Source organism: Nothobranchius furzeri, chromosome 10 (genome assembly GCF_043380555.1).
Source record: "Nothobranchius furzeri strain GRZ-AD chromosome 10, NfurGRZ-RIMD1, whole genome shotgun sequence".
NCBI classification, from domain to species: domain Eukaryota; kingdom Metazoa; phylum Chordata; class Actinopteri; order Cyprinodontiformes; family Nothobranchiidae; genus Nothobranchius; species Nothobranchius furzeri.
In genome coordinates this window covers 61549378-61568086 of record NC_091750.1, presented here as the reverse complement: position 1 = coordinate 61568086, position 18709 = coordinate 61549378, and the positions used below count along the sequence as shown (strand labels likewise).

At 39.2% G+C, this 18709-nt stretch overlaps 2 protein-coding genes across 4 annotated transcripts in view; one reads left to right on the top strand and one right to left on the bottom strand.

The window, feature by feature from the left end:
* Nucleotides 1–8707, top strand: part of dclk1a (doublecortin-like kinase 1a) — a 70097-nt gene extending 61390 nt beyond the window's left edge. For 2 of the 3 annotated variants that reach the window (XM_054730792.2, XM_054730793.2), the window contains 8 exons: nt 1696–1842; nt 2503–2636; nt 2777–2854; nt 3155–3251; nt 3332–3412; nt 3498–3611; nt 3743–3816; nt 5427–5628. In XM_054730792.2, coding sequence (XP_054586767.1) covers nt 1696–1842; nt 2503–2636; nt 2777–2854; nt 3155–3251; nt 3332–3412; nt 3498–3611; nt 3743–3816; nt 5427–5484 — 783 coding nt within the window. In that variant the 3' untranslated portion in view covers nt 5485–5628. Of the gene's footprint in view, nt 1–1695; nt 1843–2502; nt 2637–2776; nt 2855–3154; nt 3252–3331; nt 3413–3497; nt 3612–3742; nt 3817–5426 lie in introns of all 3 variants that reach the window. The other variant, XM_070555857.1, reaches the window with a different exon arrangement.
* A 4808-nt stretch (nt 8708–13515) lies between these two features.
* On the bottom strand, nt 13516–17651 carry or41a3 (odorant receptor, family 41, subfamily A, member 3). Its single transcript, XM_054730791.2, has 2 exons — nt 17376–17651; nt 13516–16941 (listed from the first exon to the last, which is right to left on the bottom strand). The coding sequence occupies exon 2, from the start codon at nt 14927–14929 to the stop codon at nt 13961–13963; it is 969 nt and encodes a 322-aa protein (XP_054586766.2). The 5' UTR covers nt 14930–16941; nt 17376–17651; the 3' UTR covers nt 13516–13960.
* Nucleotides 17652–18709: the final 1058 nt, after the last annotated feature.

Below are 18709 nucleotides of genomic sequence, written 5' to 3'. Positions count from 1 at the left end.
GTTGAGGACCAAGGAACTCTAAAACAGAGAGGACATGATCTCTGTCTGGCCCCAAAACAATTTCTAATCTGAATCTAGTGTCCTTGAGCCTGCTAAGCTCCAACGAAGACACCCCCCCCCCCCCCTCAGAAGAAATGTGAAATGTGCCGTCGCTATGGCAATTCTGTCTCCTATCCCAGCATGGGAGGGACTGCGGGAAGGCTGCCGAATCGTTCCGGGGTCACTGCACAATCCAACCCTCAATGCTCCTCCCCCTGTCCAGACTGAGGTGACATGCTCTGCTTGTAGTGGCTGCAGGAACTGAAGTGTGGATAGTCCCAAACCCACCACCCCACCTAGTGGACACTTATGTTGTGTGATGTCTGAAGTCTATTGCATATCTGTCTGAGGTTTTTTGCAGAGCAAAACTGCCCTCCTGGTGGGGGGTAACTCTGAAGTGCCTTTTTTCCCTCCACCTGAACCAATCCTCATGTAACCCTCTGATCTCTATTAGGGTAGCACAACTCAGGGATGCGAATGACCACAGTCACCAGTTCTTGTCAAGTGTCTTACCCATGCATGTCTAATCTGAATTGTGTCTACTGAAACTCTCATTTCCCTCTGGAATTAATAAAGTATCTTTGAATTGAATTGGATAACCTAGCCTTTTAGATGGAGGCATGTTGGAGGCAAGGCAAGGGAGAGCCGTCTTTACCAACTGTACACTCCACCTCCCTCTACTCCCCCACTTGTCCAGATCTAGGCTAACATCAGATTTTAACCATAGGCCCTATCAAATAAAAATGTTTAAAACCTAGTCTTAAAAGTAGACAAGGTGTCTGCCTCACGGACTAAAGCTGGGAGTTGGTTCCACAGGAGAGGAGCCTGATTACTAAAAGATCTGTCTCCCATCCTATTTTTAGATATTCGGGGAACCACCAGTAAACCTGCAGTCTGAGAGTGAAGTGCTCGGTTATGAAAGTATTGATCAATCAGATCACTGATGTATGATGGAGCTTGATTATTAAAAGTTTATATGTGAGAAGGAGGATCTTAAAATCTATTCTGAATTTAACAGGCAGCCAATGTAGGGAAGCTAAGACAGGAGAGATATGATCTCTCTTTAAAAAAAATTTTTGTATTGTTATTATTTTTATTTTTGCACATTTCTCCTGTCTGTTTTTACTGTATTTCAGTGATTTCCCTGTAACACACAACTTATCTTTGTGTACTTTTTGGAACTTGAGTGGAAACGTGATTAAATATCAAACATTTGACACTTTTCATGTATGATATTCTGTCTCTGTGGAAGTCCAACAGGCTGATTGTGGAAGAGGGAACTAGTCCAGTGAGAGAGAGGAACTCAGGAGGGAGTGGGAAAAATTATGACTTGGGAAAAAAGAGAAGGATCAGAAAATTTGTGTGGGGAAGGGTGGGGTGACTTCAAAGTTTGTTGGCCCTCTGGAGCCCCCTTGTGGCTTGGGGGTCCCAAGCAATTGCTTGCTCTGCCTGCCGGTGTGCGGCACCTCTAGGAGAGGTTTGGAACAAACTAAGGGAGGACGCCACAGATTATTCCATATAAAATGCGGCTAATTCAGTTTGTTTTGACAGAAAACGTAGAAATGATTTGGTCAGGTTCAGTTTGAAATCTAAAAACATCAAAGAACATCTTGTAACGTCATGATCCTGACCACTCTAATCCCCCCATGCCTACAGGGAGGAGATTTGTTCGACGCCATCACCTCTGCCAACAGATACACCGAGAGAGATGCCAGCGGCATGCTCTACAACCTGGTTAATGCCATCAAATACCTCCACAGCCTCAACATTGTGCACAGAGACATCAAACCAGAAAACCTGCTGGTGAGTTCACGCGTTGTAAACAATCTTCTATAATTTTTATTTCCTGTCTCCTTTCTGAATGAACAATGAAGTAATGCCGCAGATTCTTGGCTCTCACAGACAGAAATGACTCATCCATGCAGCCTTCACACCTCCTGCACACACCCTCATTTGTTCTGTTGTCATCTTCATACTCTAACCGCTGTTCTTCATGTGGCAAATAGTCGGATTCACATTTTAGAGATCTTCTCCTTCAAGGCCGCATTTAACTTCACACACATAACGTGAGGCCGTAGGTTATTTTATTCCCATCCCTGCTGTCTGAGCTCTTCCATGCTTTTGATTTTAAATCTGGGTAATTATTAATCATTCACCAGGTAAAAAATAAAAATAAAAAATAGGCAAATGACACAAGATATGACATTGGGTGTGAAAAGCCATTGATATAAAAGTATGGGACATGATTGGGGCCATAAAAATAAAAATCTGACTAAATTTTGTTGAATTCTGACATTACGTCAGTGGCATTAATCCTCTTCCAGAGAAAAGATGTTAAAGCAAAGCAGATTATTTTCTGCAGAACTGGTGAACTTCCTAAGCCATTGCACATATAAATCAGAGCCAATTAAGGCATTAAGCTTGACAAATGTTGCTGTATTTTTTGTGTTTGTGTATATTTAGGTGTACGAACATGCAGATGGCAGCAAAAGTCTGAAGCTGGGAGACTTTGGTTTGGCGACAGTGGTGGACGGACCCCTTTACACTGTCTGCGGGACCCCAACATATGTAGCACCTGAAATCATTGCAGAAACAGGGTAAGAGCAGAAAGAGACGTAGCAGATATCATCTTGTATTTGTATGGATGATGGTTAGAAATGAGTCCTTTCTATCTTGTCTGCAACTCTACTGTTTTACTTTACCTTTGCTGTGAAATTAGTTTGTTACTCGTTTGCAGATACGGCCTTAAGGTGGACATCTGGGCTGCTGGAGTCATCACCTACATCCTGCTGTGTGGTTTCCCTCCTTTTCGAGGGTAAGTGAACAATAAAATCTAAACTAACAAACTTCCGGTATTTTTCTGATTTAATGCCACAGAGAGTAACACTAGCTAGCAAAAAATGTTACTGTTGGTTTATTTGTATGACTGAAATGGCATAATTTATTTTTTAACATTAGAGCATAAACTTAAAGGCAAAATGGAGACTAAAGCCGCTCTAAAAAGGACAAACATCATTTTGACTTGATTTGTTTGGTTGTTATTAGACATGCCCACCACTAGATGCCAGTGAAACCTTTCTCATTGAATGTTTTGTTATTGTGAAAATGTTTGCAGGAGCAGCGAGGATCAAGAAGCACTTTTTGACCAGATCCTTATGGGACAGCTAGAATTTCCTCTACCATACTGGGACAATGTGTCAGAAGCAGCCAAGGTAAAACTCTTGGGTTTTGGATCAACTGTGAACTGAATAATGTAATTTGCACTGTAATTGTCCATCCCTTCATGCTGCAGGACCTGATCCGATCCATGCTGGAAGTGGAGGTGGATCAGAGGTATACTGCCCTCCAGGTGTTGGAGCACCCCTGGGTGACTGTGAGTTTATAGAGGACTCATCTTCTCTTCAGCTGCATTTTTATTTCAGAAATGTTGACTTGTTCTTCTCCTTTGCTTGCTGCAGAATGAAGGTCTATGTGAGAATGAGCACCAGCTGTTAGTAGCCGGAAAGATAAAGAAACACTTCAACACCGGGCCAAAAGTCAACGAAACCACCGCGGGCGTGTCGGTCATCTCTGTGAGTCACTAATATAAAATAATTCCCTCTAAATCAGCTGGTTTCGAAAGAGTCACAGACATTTGAAATGGTCCCTACCCCAGTTAGAACTGGTGTTTAGCCTGACTGTGCTGGTTTTTCTTTGTGTTCAGCTGGATGACAGCTTTTCTATGCAGAGATCTGGGTCGTTGGATTTCTACCAGCACCCGGCCATGTACTGGATAAGGTACGCCAGGTTTCCACGGAGACTTGAGAGTTTGCAAACCTGAAAGAAATCAAAACCAGTTTAAATGGTGTTTCTGAAGCTGGTGACACCACTCCTTCCCTCCCAATGCCTGAGTGGTACCCAGCTGATGCTGCACCTGTGCTTTTGTGACAGCATCTCTTTGTTTAGCTTTGTGCTTCTTCCCTTTCATCCCTTTTAATTCCTGCATCACCTGCAACAATGTTGCTTTCACACTAGCCTTGCCCTGTGTTGTGTTGCTGTTCACCAGTGTCTAATAGAACTGTGTGTGCAAATGAAGTTGTGTGAATTATGTCATGTTTTATGTTGCTACACACAGTAACACAGTTCTCAAGTAAACAGCTTTTGGTTTGCATCATTTGTTGCAAAGGAATAAGTTCACACCCTTGTATGAGTCGAGTGTCAGATGTTATTCATGTGGGGGGTTTTTTTGTCTAGCGTCCTACCTAATGGCCTGTTTCTGTTGTGTGGCTGACTGCTGATTAAATATGGAGGACCTTGAGATTTAGGAGATTTAGCAGTGATGTGACGTGTCAAATTCTAGTTGCAGAGCCCCGTACTTTTAACATAACATAAAAAAGTTTATTACTCTTTACATTCAAGCAATTAGTAGAACCAGTTGAAATTACTTGGTTAAAGGAGCAATATGTAGGAATTCTACAGTAAAAATAATAATGAAACCGTCTCAATGTTGGAAGGAAGGTTGCCAGTTTTTGCCTTTTCAACAAGCTAAAGAGGTAGCCTACATAATGGCTGTTTGCACTCAGTGAGTTTGTGAGATTGCCGAGTTTGTACCGAGCTAACGCTACAGTGCAGGCATTTATAATTCAACAGCAGTAGGCAAAAACCTTTACAGTTGTTTAAAGAACTGAAGCCAGTAAACACGGGCGACCCAGAAGTTATTTCTTGCACCACAAAGAAGCCATGGCATCTTTTTGTTTCACTCTAACATCGAGTGAAGCAGGATAGAGGCTAACTTTGAGCTAACAATGCTAACGGTGAATTAGAAACAAATAGTTGGCTGTAAAAATATCTCAAGCTGCATTTTCAATTACAAACTCAATATTCAGTGAAATGTGTATGTGATGTGAATAATGAGTCAATTGTGGTGTTTTATTTTGTTAATGAGTCATTCAAATCTGACAGCAAGCTAAGACGGCAAACAACTGCACGTCCTATAAAGCTGGTGAAATATTACCATAATAAGTGTACAAGATCCCTACCGTAAAACACCAGAGAGTGCTAACACCAGATTTGATAATGTATTTATCTACTTATCAACTTACTGTGTGTGACTCATCTTCACTTGTCATCTAGAATCTTCTGGAATCGGTAACTGGCAACAGCTACGAAGCTCACAAAAAGAAACTTTTTGTTTATAGAAGTGGGCTGCAGTAACCAAATTTGACCACAGGATGTCATACTTACTTCAGTCTTACATATTGCATCTATAATTAATTTCAACACTTAATTTCTTTGAGTGTAGACGGACAGTTACACTCATAAGCAGATCTCATTGGTCCTCTGTAGTTGATCATCTGCTGTCTCACAGGAAAACCTGTTCCTGATGTTTTCCCGTTTCCTTCTTTCAGGCCACCCCTCTTGATAAGGAGGGGCAGGTTCTCAGACGAGGACGCCACCCGGATGTAAAGTTGTCATCTTTTCAGACTATCCAGACTGTGAATTCAGAAATGACAACCAACGTGCAGTGGGCGGAGCCTCCTCGTTGCCTCCCTGGCCTGCCCTTCCCTCTCAGACCCCTGACACATGCTCCAACCCCTCCCCAGATCCAAGCCCCTCATCACACTCTGATGATATCTCCATCAGCTCAGCCAGCACCCTCTGCCCCCCCAGCTCCCCCGTCTAGGGTGGGTTTAGAATCATTGTCCAGTTCCCCCGTCTGGAGGAGGAGGAAGAGGAGACGCCCCCACAGCTGATCCTGAGATGAAAGATAGAAAACTTTGGAGGAAAAAAAAATCCCCTTATCTATCTTTCCAAATCTGGAGGAGAGATAAATGAAGGGGTGGATGAGCAGAAAAACAAAATACCTTGTTTGAAATTTTGTTGGGACATTACAGAGACAACAGGAAGAGGGACGAGGCAGAGTCAGGTGGAGAAACCTTTTATTATTCCGTTTTTCTGTTCTCTCATCTGAGCACATGTTACAGAAGCTCGAGGAGCAAAGAAAGGCCCCTGTCCGCCTTTCAGTGATGATCTGGGCTAAACGTGGATACTTCCTTGTGGTGGGACATTTCTAGATGGCAATATGAGAACGTCAACAATGTTCACGTTTTATTGAACCTTATTCATTCATTATTTATTCACTACAGTTTTATATGCATCTCCTTTTTTCAAAGAGAATATTTTTTGTTGACTTGTACACGAACAGTTTTGTGGGATTAAAACAACGGAGAAGAGAGTTTGAAGTAGAACTCCAGATGGCGTCATTTAGACAGTGGTAGACGCTGGAAAATCAGAGCTGTAGAAAAGTGAAGCACTAGCGCTCTGACTGCTTCGTATGGTATCGACGTTGCCTTTCCACGATAGCCGTGTTTCCACTATAGGATTTCCGGGAAATTTCTGGGACTCGGTCATCTCAGCCGTTGTGTCTCCATACAAAATCATCTCTTTTAGGACTTTGCTAAGACGTCATCATTTCAAGAGCATTTCAGTCATGAGCGTTGTCACTGATCAGCGCCAAAAAGCTTCCAGTGACATCATAAACACTAAGAGTACGCTGTACTGTAATTCATTCAGGGGTCGAGGAGTGCGAATGTGTGACATGTAAAGCGGCGTTCAATGACCAGCGCCATTTATACCGTCCTCTCTGGGAGACCACGGAGTTCAATGAATTAAGGCGTTGTTCGGGAGGATTTCCAATTCATTTTTCGGCGTTGGGAGTTAAAAACGATGATTTTAAAACAGCACCAAAGCTGCTGATTTTATTTTCTTTCCATTCCACTTCATCAGCAACTCTTCAAGTTGTACAAATGCCAGTTGCTTTGGCCAATGTCTTTACAATTTTCGGCTGAGTTACGACCAATCAGCATGACCACAAGTCCAGTGCCTCCACTGAGTACATCACTCAAGTGAACTTGGGTGATGTACTTTGTTGATCTCTGAAACGGCCCAGAAAATGTTCCTTTGGGGCCAACCCGGTGAATCGAGACGACTGTCAACTTACTGTGTATAACTCGTCTTTACGTCTAGAATCTTCTGGCACTGATCCGTAACTGGCAACAGCCATGAAGGTCACAGAACAGTAGTGAGAAAGTAACTTTTTGTTTAGAAAAATGGGCTGCAGTAACCAAATTTGACCACAGGATGTCATTCTTACTTCATCATATTGCACCTTTGAATAAATTCAAGATTTATTTCTACAAGTGTAGATGGATAGTTGCAATCATGAGCAGATCTCGTAGGTCCTCTATAGTCGATCATCTGCGGTCTTAAAGGAAAACCCGATCCTGATGTTCTCTTGTTTCCTCTCCGCCCATGCTGTGAAGATCTGGTAACATTATCCGGAAGTTCTGATAGTGGAAACGGGCCTAAAGTATTTTTTTTTTTTTTTAGGGTGGGGGGAGTTTCAGTCAGTTTACATTTTACACACAAACTGCTACTAACACAACAATGGTGCATTCTAATGCTACTTTTTACTTTGTTGACTGCAAGCTGACAACGTCTCAATCCAAATAAAATAAAAGTCAGCAGCGTCCATGTGCTTGTAGCAAACTGAAGCTCTGAAGCCAGCGTTGACGCCTCTTCATTTTACCACCAAAACATGTAAAACTCAACAAATTCCAGCATTAAAGGACGTTAGGATTGAAATTTTCCTCTTCCAGTAAATGTCTTTGGGAAGGATTTTATTTCTGCACAGAGAAAAAAGTGTCACCATTTTTTAAGTGAAAGAACAGGAAGATTGAATGTGTGGATGAAAACCAGCAGCACTCGTGACGAGCAGTCCAGGTAAAATGGATAGAGGCGGGTTGGTTTAAGCTCTGTAAAACCTCATTCATGGCTTCATTTGTTTAGATGAAAGCATGACAGACATACAGTAGCCTATTCTTATTAAAACAAGCTGTTTTAGTGATGTTTATATGTTATGTAAATAACAATTTTATTTATTTTGATAGTTAACAATACAGTATTTTTCTTTACTAGTAGTACAACTATGAGAATTGTGAAAACAAAGTTTAAAACAAACAAACAAAAAAAGAAAGAAAACAAAAACATGTGAAACAGTTGGTAAAACATAAACTAGAGGTCATACAGGGAAAATAAATTGTTACCTGGTATTTTTTTTTATCTGCTTGATTCAGCTCAGTCAAATAAAGAATAAAAATAAAAAGACCATATTTTATTTCTGTCCAGCACAGGAAGTGATGTCACTTCCTGTGGATTATGTAACACCAGACGAATGAGAGAAATGCCGAGCATTTTAAGAAATGATTATTTCTTGGAGCGGATCTCACTGGAACCTCTTTGGTACGCTCTTTCTGTGTTTGGCTTCTAATTCCATTTTTGGTTCTTTTTTAAAACACAGGAAAGGTTTCTCTTGCTGTTTTGTTTGCGTCGCAAACAGCAAGGTAAATATAAAAAAGTTAAATTTAAAAAGTTAAATGCTTTCCTGTGTTTTAAAAAAATAACCAAAAATGGGACTCACTGGAACCGTTGCTCTCATACATGTATCTGTATTTACTCTCATCGCGGCGCACATTCATGTGCTGCAGTATGAATTTGTTGTGCTGTTGGAAAAAAAAAATCCACATTCTTTTACCAAAGTCTCACAGCTGCTTCACCTCATACCTGTACCTCTGTTCAACAATGGTCTGATAATAAAAGTAACACGTATTAAAACAGGTTTAAAACACAGACTCAGGGGGTCTTTTCTTTAGAAGCAATTATTCGCTTGTTGATTTGTTCTCATACAGATTTGTCCGGTAAATTATGCCATCAAGGCCCTCTTCTGATATTTTTAGCCACTGCACAGCACTTGCCTGGTACCCAGTATGTTTTTATGAATCACAAGTATAACCAGTAATGCAGGATTTTCTGTGCTTGATGGGTCACAAGTAGAATGATGGAGCAGAAATGTGTTGCATGTTAATATTTTACATTTGCTTTGGATCTAGCAGAATCAGCACACTTCTGTTCAGGTCAGAGATGGACCTTTAAAGTTCCCTGACCATCTGTGGGTGCGCTTGGTTTATGTATGGCTGATGGTGACGTGCGAGTCATGAACGAATCATTCAATTCTCCAGAATCACTTTACTGACTCGCGAGTCATGATTTACAACCCCAACTGACTCATTAAGTGACTCATGCCTGTTAATATTAGCAAACTACTTTCATTAGTAGAAATATAGCTGGCTCATCATTAAAATTGTTGCAAAAAACAACAATATTTGTTAACAAAAACATTTTCTTACCTGTTCTGGGCTGGAAGCTCATTGTTCAGAGTAGCATTGCTTTGCTAACAGCACATTTGGGTCAGTCACCCATAGATATCATATATATTAGCTAGATCCCTCACCCGCGCTGTTCATCAGTGGACCCTGACGGCGTCCGTACGCGGCGGCCATCTTACTTCGGACAGCTGACCTCCTCTAACACTGGTGTTTAGTGGTGCATGCACTATTTAAACAACTCTTAACTTTCTCAATTTTCAACCGTTTTTCATACGGTTTGATTTTTTAGAAACATCAGATACGTGGCTATGAAATATATCAGTTTTAGCAGGAAACTCTCCTTATTTCACTTCACTTTTCAGCCGTTTTCCCCTATCCTGCCAATTTCCCATAGACTTACCATTTTAATGTCAACAAGATCTGCTTCTGATGAGCTAGCTGTAGTTTGTAAACTGAGGTCAACTTATAAATATAAGTTTTAAGATACCTCATAACTTACCATATAAATAAAAACTCAAATACCTGATTTAATTTACAGAAAATAGTAAAACAAAAACAAAAATAAATACACAGAAGCACGAAACAAAATTTAGTCCAAAAAAACAAAACAACTCTAGAACCTCAATGACTGAGAAAATATTTTATAAAAAGACAAATGAAGATATACAGAATATATTTTATTTACTTTGACTTTAATATTTGCAAGTAATATGAGCCTAATATATATACTTGCTTTGGTACGTAATTATAATAATTTATATTTATTTCCACTTTCAGCCTGCAACCCATTTAAAATGAAAGTTTGAGAAGAGAAAACTGGGATAATTGTGAGTTAAAGTAAAGGGCTAAATACACACTTCAAAAATTAAAGAGTAAATGAATGACAGACTGACAGTTATGAAAAACTTGTTTATTACAGATTATACATGCTTTTGATGATAAAAATAACAGATCTAGAGACAGATGCTAAAGCACATCGTGATTTCCTACTGACCTTTGAAAAGGACAGCTTTTGTGAGCTTCTGTCTCACGCTGTCACACTGAAAACTGAGTTGCTAATCTTGCAATGTGGTGCATCCTCAGCTTAAAGAACAGGGAGACAATAGATGTCAACAGTGTATGGGAGTGAGACTCAATTCCGTACGGCTTACTTTGTCTCACTGGTGTGCTCCCTAAGCAAAAAGACATCCTCTGACCCGATCCTCTTGCGCACATAGACGAACTCCAGTGGTTTGATGTGCTGTGATCGTCTGCCCGCTGACGCCTGGCGAATTGCTCACTCTGCTGCTCTGATGACCCTCACAGTACCTTCAGATGAGACCACAAGACCCCCGTTGTTCTTCAGAGTCAGCAAATGGTAACTCTGGTCATCACAGGCAGATGCAGCATCCATCACCAGGCTGGCACGGCACACATCACAGGACAGCTTGGTCATGGCTCGCCTCACAACAAATCCTGACATTACAATTACCAATGTAACTGGACAGTGTGGTTGCATTCATACTTTACATAGGCCTATAGAACAACATGATGTCAGGTGAGAAATCAGACAAGAACTATAGTTTGACTACCTAAAGATGACAGAGACTTATCAGCCTAACACAGGTGAATGTTTGTTATTGTTAAATCTTACGAATGAAAGGTGATCCCACGTTGTGGGGATTGAAGAAATCGTCTATTAGTGCTTCCATAGGCAGCACAAAAGTCAGGCATGCTTGTTGTGTTTCATGAGTATTTCTGTAAAAACAAAGCCAGCAATTTCCGCTATTTTAATATACTTCAGTCTAAGTTTTTTACATTTTTTTTAGCAAAGTAAGCCGCCTGGAAAACAAGGGCAATTTTACCCTCAGCTTCCACATTGTAGGTAAGCGGCGCAGCCACGGCAGCCTTGTCTTCTCTAAGCCATTTAGACAAACATTAGGTTTACGTACACTTCTTAGTTTTGTTGAACCATACGAACCCTATAAAAATATTGATTGTGGTCTCTCTCTCAACCTAACGCGCAAAATAGCTTAGCCGGGACACATTTGTAGTGTTATGAATATGCCATTTCTGCCCTTAACAGCTGCCCTTTGACACAGTGACAGTGTGCATAAGTTGCCAAGGTCGTGCTTGTGATGTTTACATTCCAGCAAAGAAGACAGAAGAAGGACGAAGAATGCTTTTCATTAGTTAATCAAAGAACTTTATTTCTAATAAAGCTAATCAAAACAACTGTTGGTCAATAATAATCAGGGGACTGATCTGTGAAATCACAATGTTATGATTTATGTGTTTAATGAATAACAGGACTTGGGCTAACTAAGCTAGACATCCTGATCCACATAAGGTAAACACATGACACATTGACAAATAAAAAAATGGCTTTTGGAAACATTTCCCTTCTTTGTCCAATGTAAGTATTCAAATGAACAGTTGTAAAATGACCACAAATCCGAAACAAATGTTTATTTCTCTTCTGCAAATAATCAATTTTACAAATAAAGTCAATTATCACATTTACAGATAAATATACAATGAAGATAATACTCAAATAAATATACAAGTCCATTTTTAGCCTTGTTCGCATTTTACTCTATTAGTTCGTTTTCAGTCTCTAATTAACCCTGAAAAGGGTCATGTTAGCACATACTGGCTCCGAGAAAATGTTTAAAAAATATGAAAAAGTTGCTTCTTTAAACAACTCAATAGAGACGGGGAGATGGGGGATTGGTGCCCTCCATTTGTGACAACCTTAAACTCCACTGGTCCTGGTTTTATTTTGAAAGAGTCTGCATACACTCAGGAATTGTATCTTGTTTAACTTTATATAGGCTGTAGTAACAGCTTGTGTCCATCAGAAGGCAGAAAACCCCTTACACTCCATTGCCAGACGTGAAAAGGCTGATTTCTTGTGTTTCTATTAAGTTGACCTATAAACCCCTTATAGAGAGATTATGTGGCCATCAACCAAATCAAAGGAAAGCTGCACTAATGAATCAGACTTGTACTATTTAACAACAAGGTGGGACTCAGAGATCATAAAAAAGCTTGTGAACCACTGAAAAAGAAGATAATCAAATTCACACAGTGATATGATTAAATGAGTTAATGATCATCAAATATAACTGTGGAAACTTGGTGGTTAACAGAAGTCAACAAAGCTGACAAGCTGAAAATATTCACTAATAAAGGGTGCTTTATGGCATTTTCATTTACAGAACAGGGCTAGTTTCTTAATACCCCATGGGAGAACAAACAAAATCACTCAAGCCCTTTTCAGAAATGACTTTGGTAAAAATTATCAGGTCATCTGGAGTTTAACTCATAATTCTTCAGTATTCTACACTAGCTAGCCCTGCAAATCTATGTTTATTTGCATAAAAAATCCTCTTTACCTTTCTCGTTCATAGCATTCTGAATGAAAACCAAATTAATCTTTTTCTTTGTTGATTGAAAAGTCCCACTTAGGTCGCCATACAGCTGGAGACCTCGCTGTGTTGACTTCCATGCTGCAGTATGCTGTTGATGCATTAAGGAAACTGGTGTAGAAACAAGCTGGACAAGTGGTCAGTATGCTTAAACTAAATGATTTTTATGGTAAAAAGTCCCATTTGTACTTGCAGCAGGTGAACAACTGTTCTTAGGAACTTTATAGTGCAATGCGCATTGTAACCACTAGAGGGCAGCATTCATCACCTGATTATTCAATGTTCACTGGACTTTTGCAAGAAAACTTACATTTGTTACAATATAATAGTAATAATAATAATAATAATAATAATAATAATAATAATAATAATAAGGACGCTTTCCATAAACTAACCCTGAAACTGCCTTAGAAGCATGGATTGATTCTGGCACTTCAGTGAAAGCATACAAATATACAAAAAATATAATAGTAATAATAATAATAATAATAATGTATCATAAAAACATCTTCTTTCATTATTCCACTTTATCTGTGTTGGTAGTATTTCTGTGATTTAATGAAAAATGTGGCAACAAAATTCTGGAAAAATGGAATAAAAATACCAAGAAATAGAAAGAAGGGGAACTTTAAAAACTGTGAAATCACAGATTAAGTTTTTGCAAGTTAATATTCAATTCCTTAAAGTTTTTTGTACAATAATATTAAAACAAACTATGAAAGTTTGCAATCTATTACTGTCTACTGCCATTTTAGTCCTTGAGGTACATCTGGACAAACATCTTTGGTAAAACCAGGATGTTATCAAGCGCTGGACATTGATGCTTGTTAATATTTAGGAAATAAAATTGTTAATTACAGTTAAATCCTTCTTGCACACTTTTGGTATGTAAATAGCCTTTTTTTGAAGCAAATTCTCATATTTAAAAGTATTAAAATACAAAAAGGATCAGAATTCCGTTATAGTTTTTGTTGTGTTGGTAAATTTTGGATAAAATTATTTTTTGTATTATATTATAGTATGATAGATGCTTTACTGTATATAGGGCATACCTAAAAAATGTTTAAAATTAAAACAGTGTTGCTTCTATTCAGTAATCCACAGCTAAAGCAGAACAGATCTTCCTAAAGTTCAATTGGAAATTATTATGTACAGCATGAGTTTCTTCTAGTGTGAGCTGAAAGTATAAAGTTGGAACTACACTGAAGAAAATGCACCATTCTCTGTTCAAAAGACTTTTTCATTCTGATCTTCACTTATGAACTCACATGAAGTTTTAAAATCTGTAGTCTTCTTTAGTGTTTCTTATCATTTGTTTGCATTAACTCTGTTTACTCTAAACAGCGCCATTGCTCTGATTTTGATCTCTTTGGTTTTCAAAGAATAGACAACAGGATTAATACAAGGAGGGATGCAGGAGGCCAGGGACAGACTCAGAACCCTCCGGTCTGGGTCCACCGCTCCTACATAAAACCCGATAGTGAAAATAACAAACAGAGGGATGTAAAACACAGCAACAACAATAATATGCTCCACGCAAGTGGCCAAGGACTTTAGTCGACGATCCACAGATTTCATCCTGAACACGGTCACCAGGATGCTGACGTAGGTCAAGAGAATGAAAGTGAAGGGACCTCCGAGGAGGGACATGGAGAGGACGGATGCTGCAGTCCACTGCAAGGAGTTGTCGTTACAGGCAAGTCGAAACACAGGTGCATAGTCACAGAAATAACTGAACACTCGCACAGACTTGCAAAAGGACAGTTGAGTCATTATAATTGTGACAAATGCAGTGGAACCCAAACAGAAGCACCAGGTGATGCTGATGATACCAACCATCCTCCGCACTGTGTTGATTGAGTTTTGCCTTAAAGGGAAACAAATGGCAATCAACCGATCGTAAGCAAGTATGGTGAGTGCGATGGATTCCAGCTCTGCTAATACGTAATAAACATACATTTGGACAAAACACAGATTAAAAGGAATAAAGTTATCTTTGATGAGAAAGATCTTTATCATCCCAGGTATGGTGCACGTGTTCAGGAACAGATCCACCACCGACAGATTGACAATGGCCAAGAACCTGGGAGTGTGTAAAGAATGATTAACAGCAACGATGTAGATGAGCAGAGAGTTAAACAGCACCGTGCACACGTAAACAAACGCCATGAAGATGAAGTATGTGCTGATAAAAGGAAAAGTATCAAATCCAATGATGTAGAAGCCTGGAGGGTGAATGATGGCAGAGCTGTTCAACACAGTCTGGAGAGAAGACATAGCTGGAGTCGTCTGTTAGGAGGTCTGATTAAAAGCTCTCCGATCATTGAGTTACAACTCATCACTTTTAGCGTCTGCAGAAGTGAATCAGCTCACCCGATGCTCCGACTCGCACAGTAGAGGGTCTGCTTCATGTTTACTCCAAAACCGGCTTCTCCCAGGAGACCAAGCCATTCCAAAGTCATTCCAAAATACCTTGTTAGTTTCACTAATTTGGTCCACGGAGATCAAGAATGAAACTTTTCTTGTGCTCAAAACAAACAACTAATTATTTCATTTGAAGGCTAGTGCGGTGAATCTTAGCTCCAAATGTTTTACTGATAATCTCTTTCAAAGGCGTTTAATCTGCGATTATGCTGCAGTGACGGTCAGATTAGGGTCATTTCAAAATAAATACAATCTGAAGCTTAAAAACTTGTCATTATTTTCTGTTTTTGTTGTCATCAGAGGAAGCTGATCTTTCCTGAAGCAAACACAAAAGATATTAATCTTCAATTATTACCCTTGTGTTCAACCATCCATCTTACCTCCAGTTTTCACAAAAAAAAGTACTGTTGCAAAGTTTCAAAGTAAAAAAATACTTCAATTTGCCCCCCCCCCCCCCCAGCACATTTCTACAACACATATTTAAATGCTGAGAAACTTCTTTTAAGTACACTTTAAAATGCATCCTTACCTCTTTGTGTACTTTTACTTAAGTAAAAAAAAAAGTACTACTTCCACCACTGCTGGAAAGTATTGTTGGAAGTATTTTACTTCATTGATACAGGAACAAGTAATGGTTTCCAATAAACATTTTACTTGTGACTTTTCACAGCAGTTGCACAGATAAATGATGATGTAAGATGTTTGTGGAAAGGTCGCCTGACGTTATCGTCTCAGTGACGCTCACAGACCACGGACTTGAGAAATGACTGAAAATATTACCAGTTTCTGGTTCTTTTTTAAAACACAGGAAAGATTTCTCTTTACTTTGCTGACAGCGTCGTTTGCATCTGCAAACATCCTCAGAGCTGACGGTGGCGTTAAAGTTAAAGTCCCATTAGTTGTCACACACACAGGTGTGTGTGTGAAATTTGTTCTCCGCATTTGACCCATCCCCTGGGGGAGCGGTGAGCTACAGACACAGCCGCGCTCGGAAACTATTTGGTGGTTTAACCCCCCAATCCAACCCCTTAATGCTGAGTGTCAAGCAGGGAGGCATTGGGTCCCATTTTTTCAAAGTCTTTGGTATGACCCGACCAGGAATCGAACCCTGATCTCCCAGTCTCAGGGCGGACACTCTACCACTAGGCCACTGAGAAAGGCAGAGGCTGCTGCCCGCGGATAAACGGAGTAGGAAGTGACGCCACCATCAGCGTCAGCTCTGAGGATGTTTGCAGATGCAAAGGTAAAGAGAAACCTTTCCTGTGTTTTAAAAAAAGAACCAAAAATGGAATTAGAAGCCAAACACAGAAAGAACGTACCAAAGATATTACTGGTTTGTTTCCATAGCACAGAAAAATGTAACGTGTCTATCCTAAACCAAGAAGTCAAAAAGTTTAGTTACAGAAATACTAAATTGAAAACTTGTTTTTGCTTCTATAAAAAGAAAAAGTTGCAAATTGTCTGCAAATGTATATAAATATAAACACCAACAAAAGCCACTCAGCATTCTTAAGTTTAATTTTTAATAAGTTTTCAACATTCAGATGTGAAACACATCCCACTATGAGTGTATTCATGAGTTCAGCTGGCCACAGACGGCGTTGACGCTTTGTTTAGTCTCTCCCGTTGTTCTTTCTGACCTTTTTGAAAGTTCATCATACAGTCTTTAAAATTCTGGACCTGCTTCTGACAGGCTCGCCAGTCCTGGTTTTCTGCCATACACGCCTGCACGGCATAATGCAGCTCAGCACAGCCAGTGCGGGATATCATCCGATCAACGGGGTCATCCTCGTCCACGATCTCTTTCAATCTGCGGTCATGAGGCGAAGGGAATGACATCCTGATATGGGCAGATGTTACTGATGCTGTGGGAAAAGACGACAAAGCTGTTCAGTACATTTCATCAACTTATGTTCAAAACCATTTTCTTAAGTTTGTATGAATTTTTCCCATAAATGTTTTAGTTCATCCTCTTTTTAAATGCTAACATGTAGTACAACATAATGTATACAAGCTTATATTGCTATAAAACACCATTGTTGTTTTCTTCTGGTGTGCAGTTAGGTATCAATTCACTGCCAGTTAAAGTGAACATTGTCAAATACCTCTAGAAAGTTCCAGACCAATTGGTATTTATAAATCATAGCTGGGCATTCAGGTAACCACCTGCCATTACATTTCTAATAATTAAAAAACGAAGTTAACAGTGTTGTAGCTGCTTTTCATTCCTAAAGCGGTCACGTTTCAAAGTTTAGCATTAGCGACACGCTAGCAAAACACCAGTTTCCTCTTATTTTACCTGCTTATTGTTTCATAATGAATCACACTCTGTCGGGGTACAACGCGTTCGTTTGTCCAACACACATGACTCCAAAGGTTTTGTCACAGACTTGAGCACAAACACTACAATAGCGTTACAAAAGTGACACATTTGAGCGAAGGACAAAACTGTCACCGTAAAACACTTCCGTTGACGCAAATGTCAGTTCCGCTTAGTGCCAAAACACATCAAAAATACTTTTGAACGTCCTGATGAGTACGTAAATAACCTGAATTTACTCAGCGAAAACAAATCGTTTTACTTTGCTTTTCTTTTGTGGTTTACAGGAACCTCAGCCTCAAATCCACCCTCCAAAAAAAAAAAAAAAAAAAAAAACCCCTTTCAAAATAAACGTCCGTGTACACCGGAAGCAATTTGAACAAAGAAAATGTCAACACTGCTGTGTCAACATTAAATCGCCTTCCCCACCATGTCCTCAAGTTTTGCAAAGCCTGTTAATGGTGTCATTTAAGTCAGGCATGTGGAAGTACACTAATATGCAAATGTGTGGCCCTCATGGACCAGTATCAACTTAGAAAAATGTCTAGTATCTTATTTTTGCAATTTGTGCAACTTCACATAAAAGCTCAGGCTGAAAGAATGTCATCCCTTACGAAAAAGAAGTATACTTTAAGTATATAATTTCAAGTATACTTAAGTGTACAGAAGTTTATTTGCATACTTGAACTTAAAGTTTACTTAGAAGTATACTCCTTGGGACTAAATTGGGCCACTAAAAGTATACTTGAAGTATACTGCAAGTATACTTCAAAGTAATAATTTAAGTTTATTTGTAGTGTACTTCTGATATAATTGAGTATACTTTTCTCTTTGAAAGTATACTTAAAGTAACCTCACAAGTGTACTTGGGAGTGTACTTCAGATATAATTGAGTATACTTTTCTCCTTGAAAGTATACTTATAAGTTTACTTGTAGTGTACTTCTGATATAATTGAGTATACTTTTCTCCTTGGAAGTGTACTTAAAAGTAACAATATAAGTTTACTTGTAGTGTACTCCTGATATAGTTGAGTAAACTTATCTCCTTGATAGTATACTTATAAGTTTACTTGTAGTGTACTTCTGATATAATTGAGTATACTTTTCTCTTTGAAAGTATACTTAAAGTAACCTCACAAGTGTACTTCAGATATAATTGAGTATACTTTTCTCCTTGAAAGTATACTTATAAGTTTACTTGTAGTGTACTTCTGATATAATTGAGTATACTTTCCTCCTTGGAAGTATACTTATAAGTTTACTTGTAGTGTACTTCTGATATAATCGAGTATACTTTTCTCCTTGGAAGTAT

Coding starts and splice junctions, on each gene's coding strand:
- or41a3 (XM_054730791.2), bottom strand. CDS start 14,929: ATGTCTTCTCTCCAGACTGTGTTGAACAGCTCTGCCATCATTCACCCT.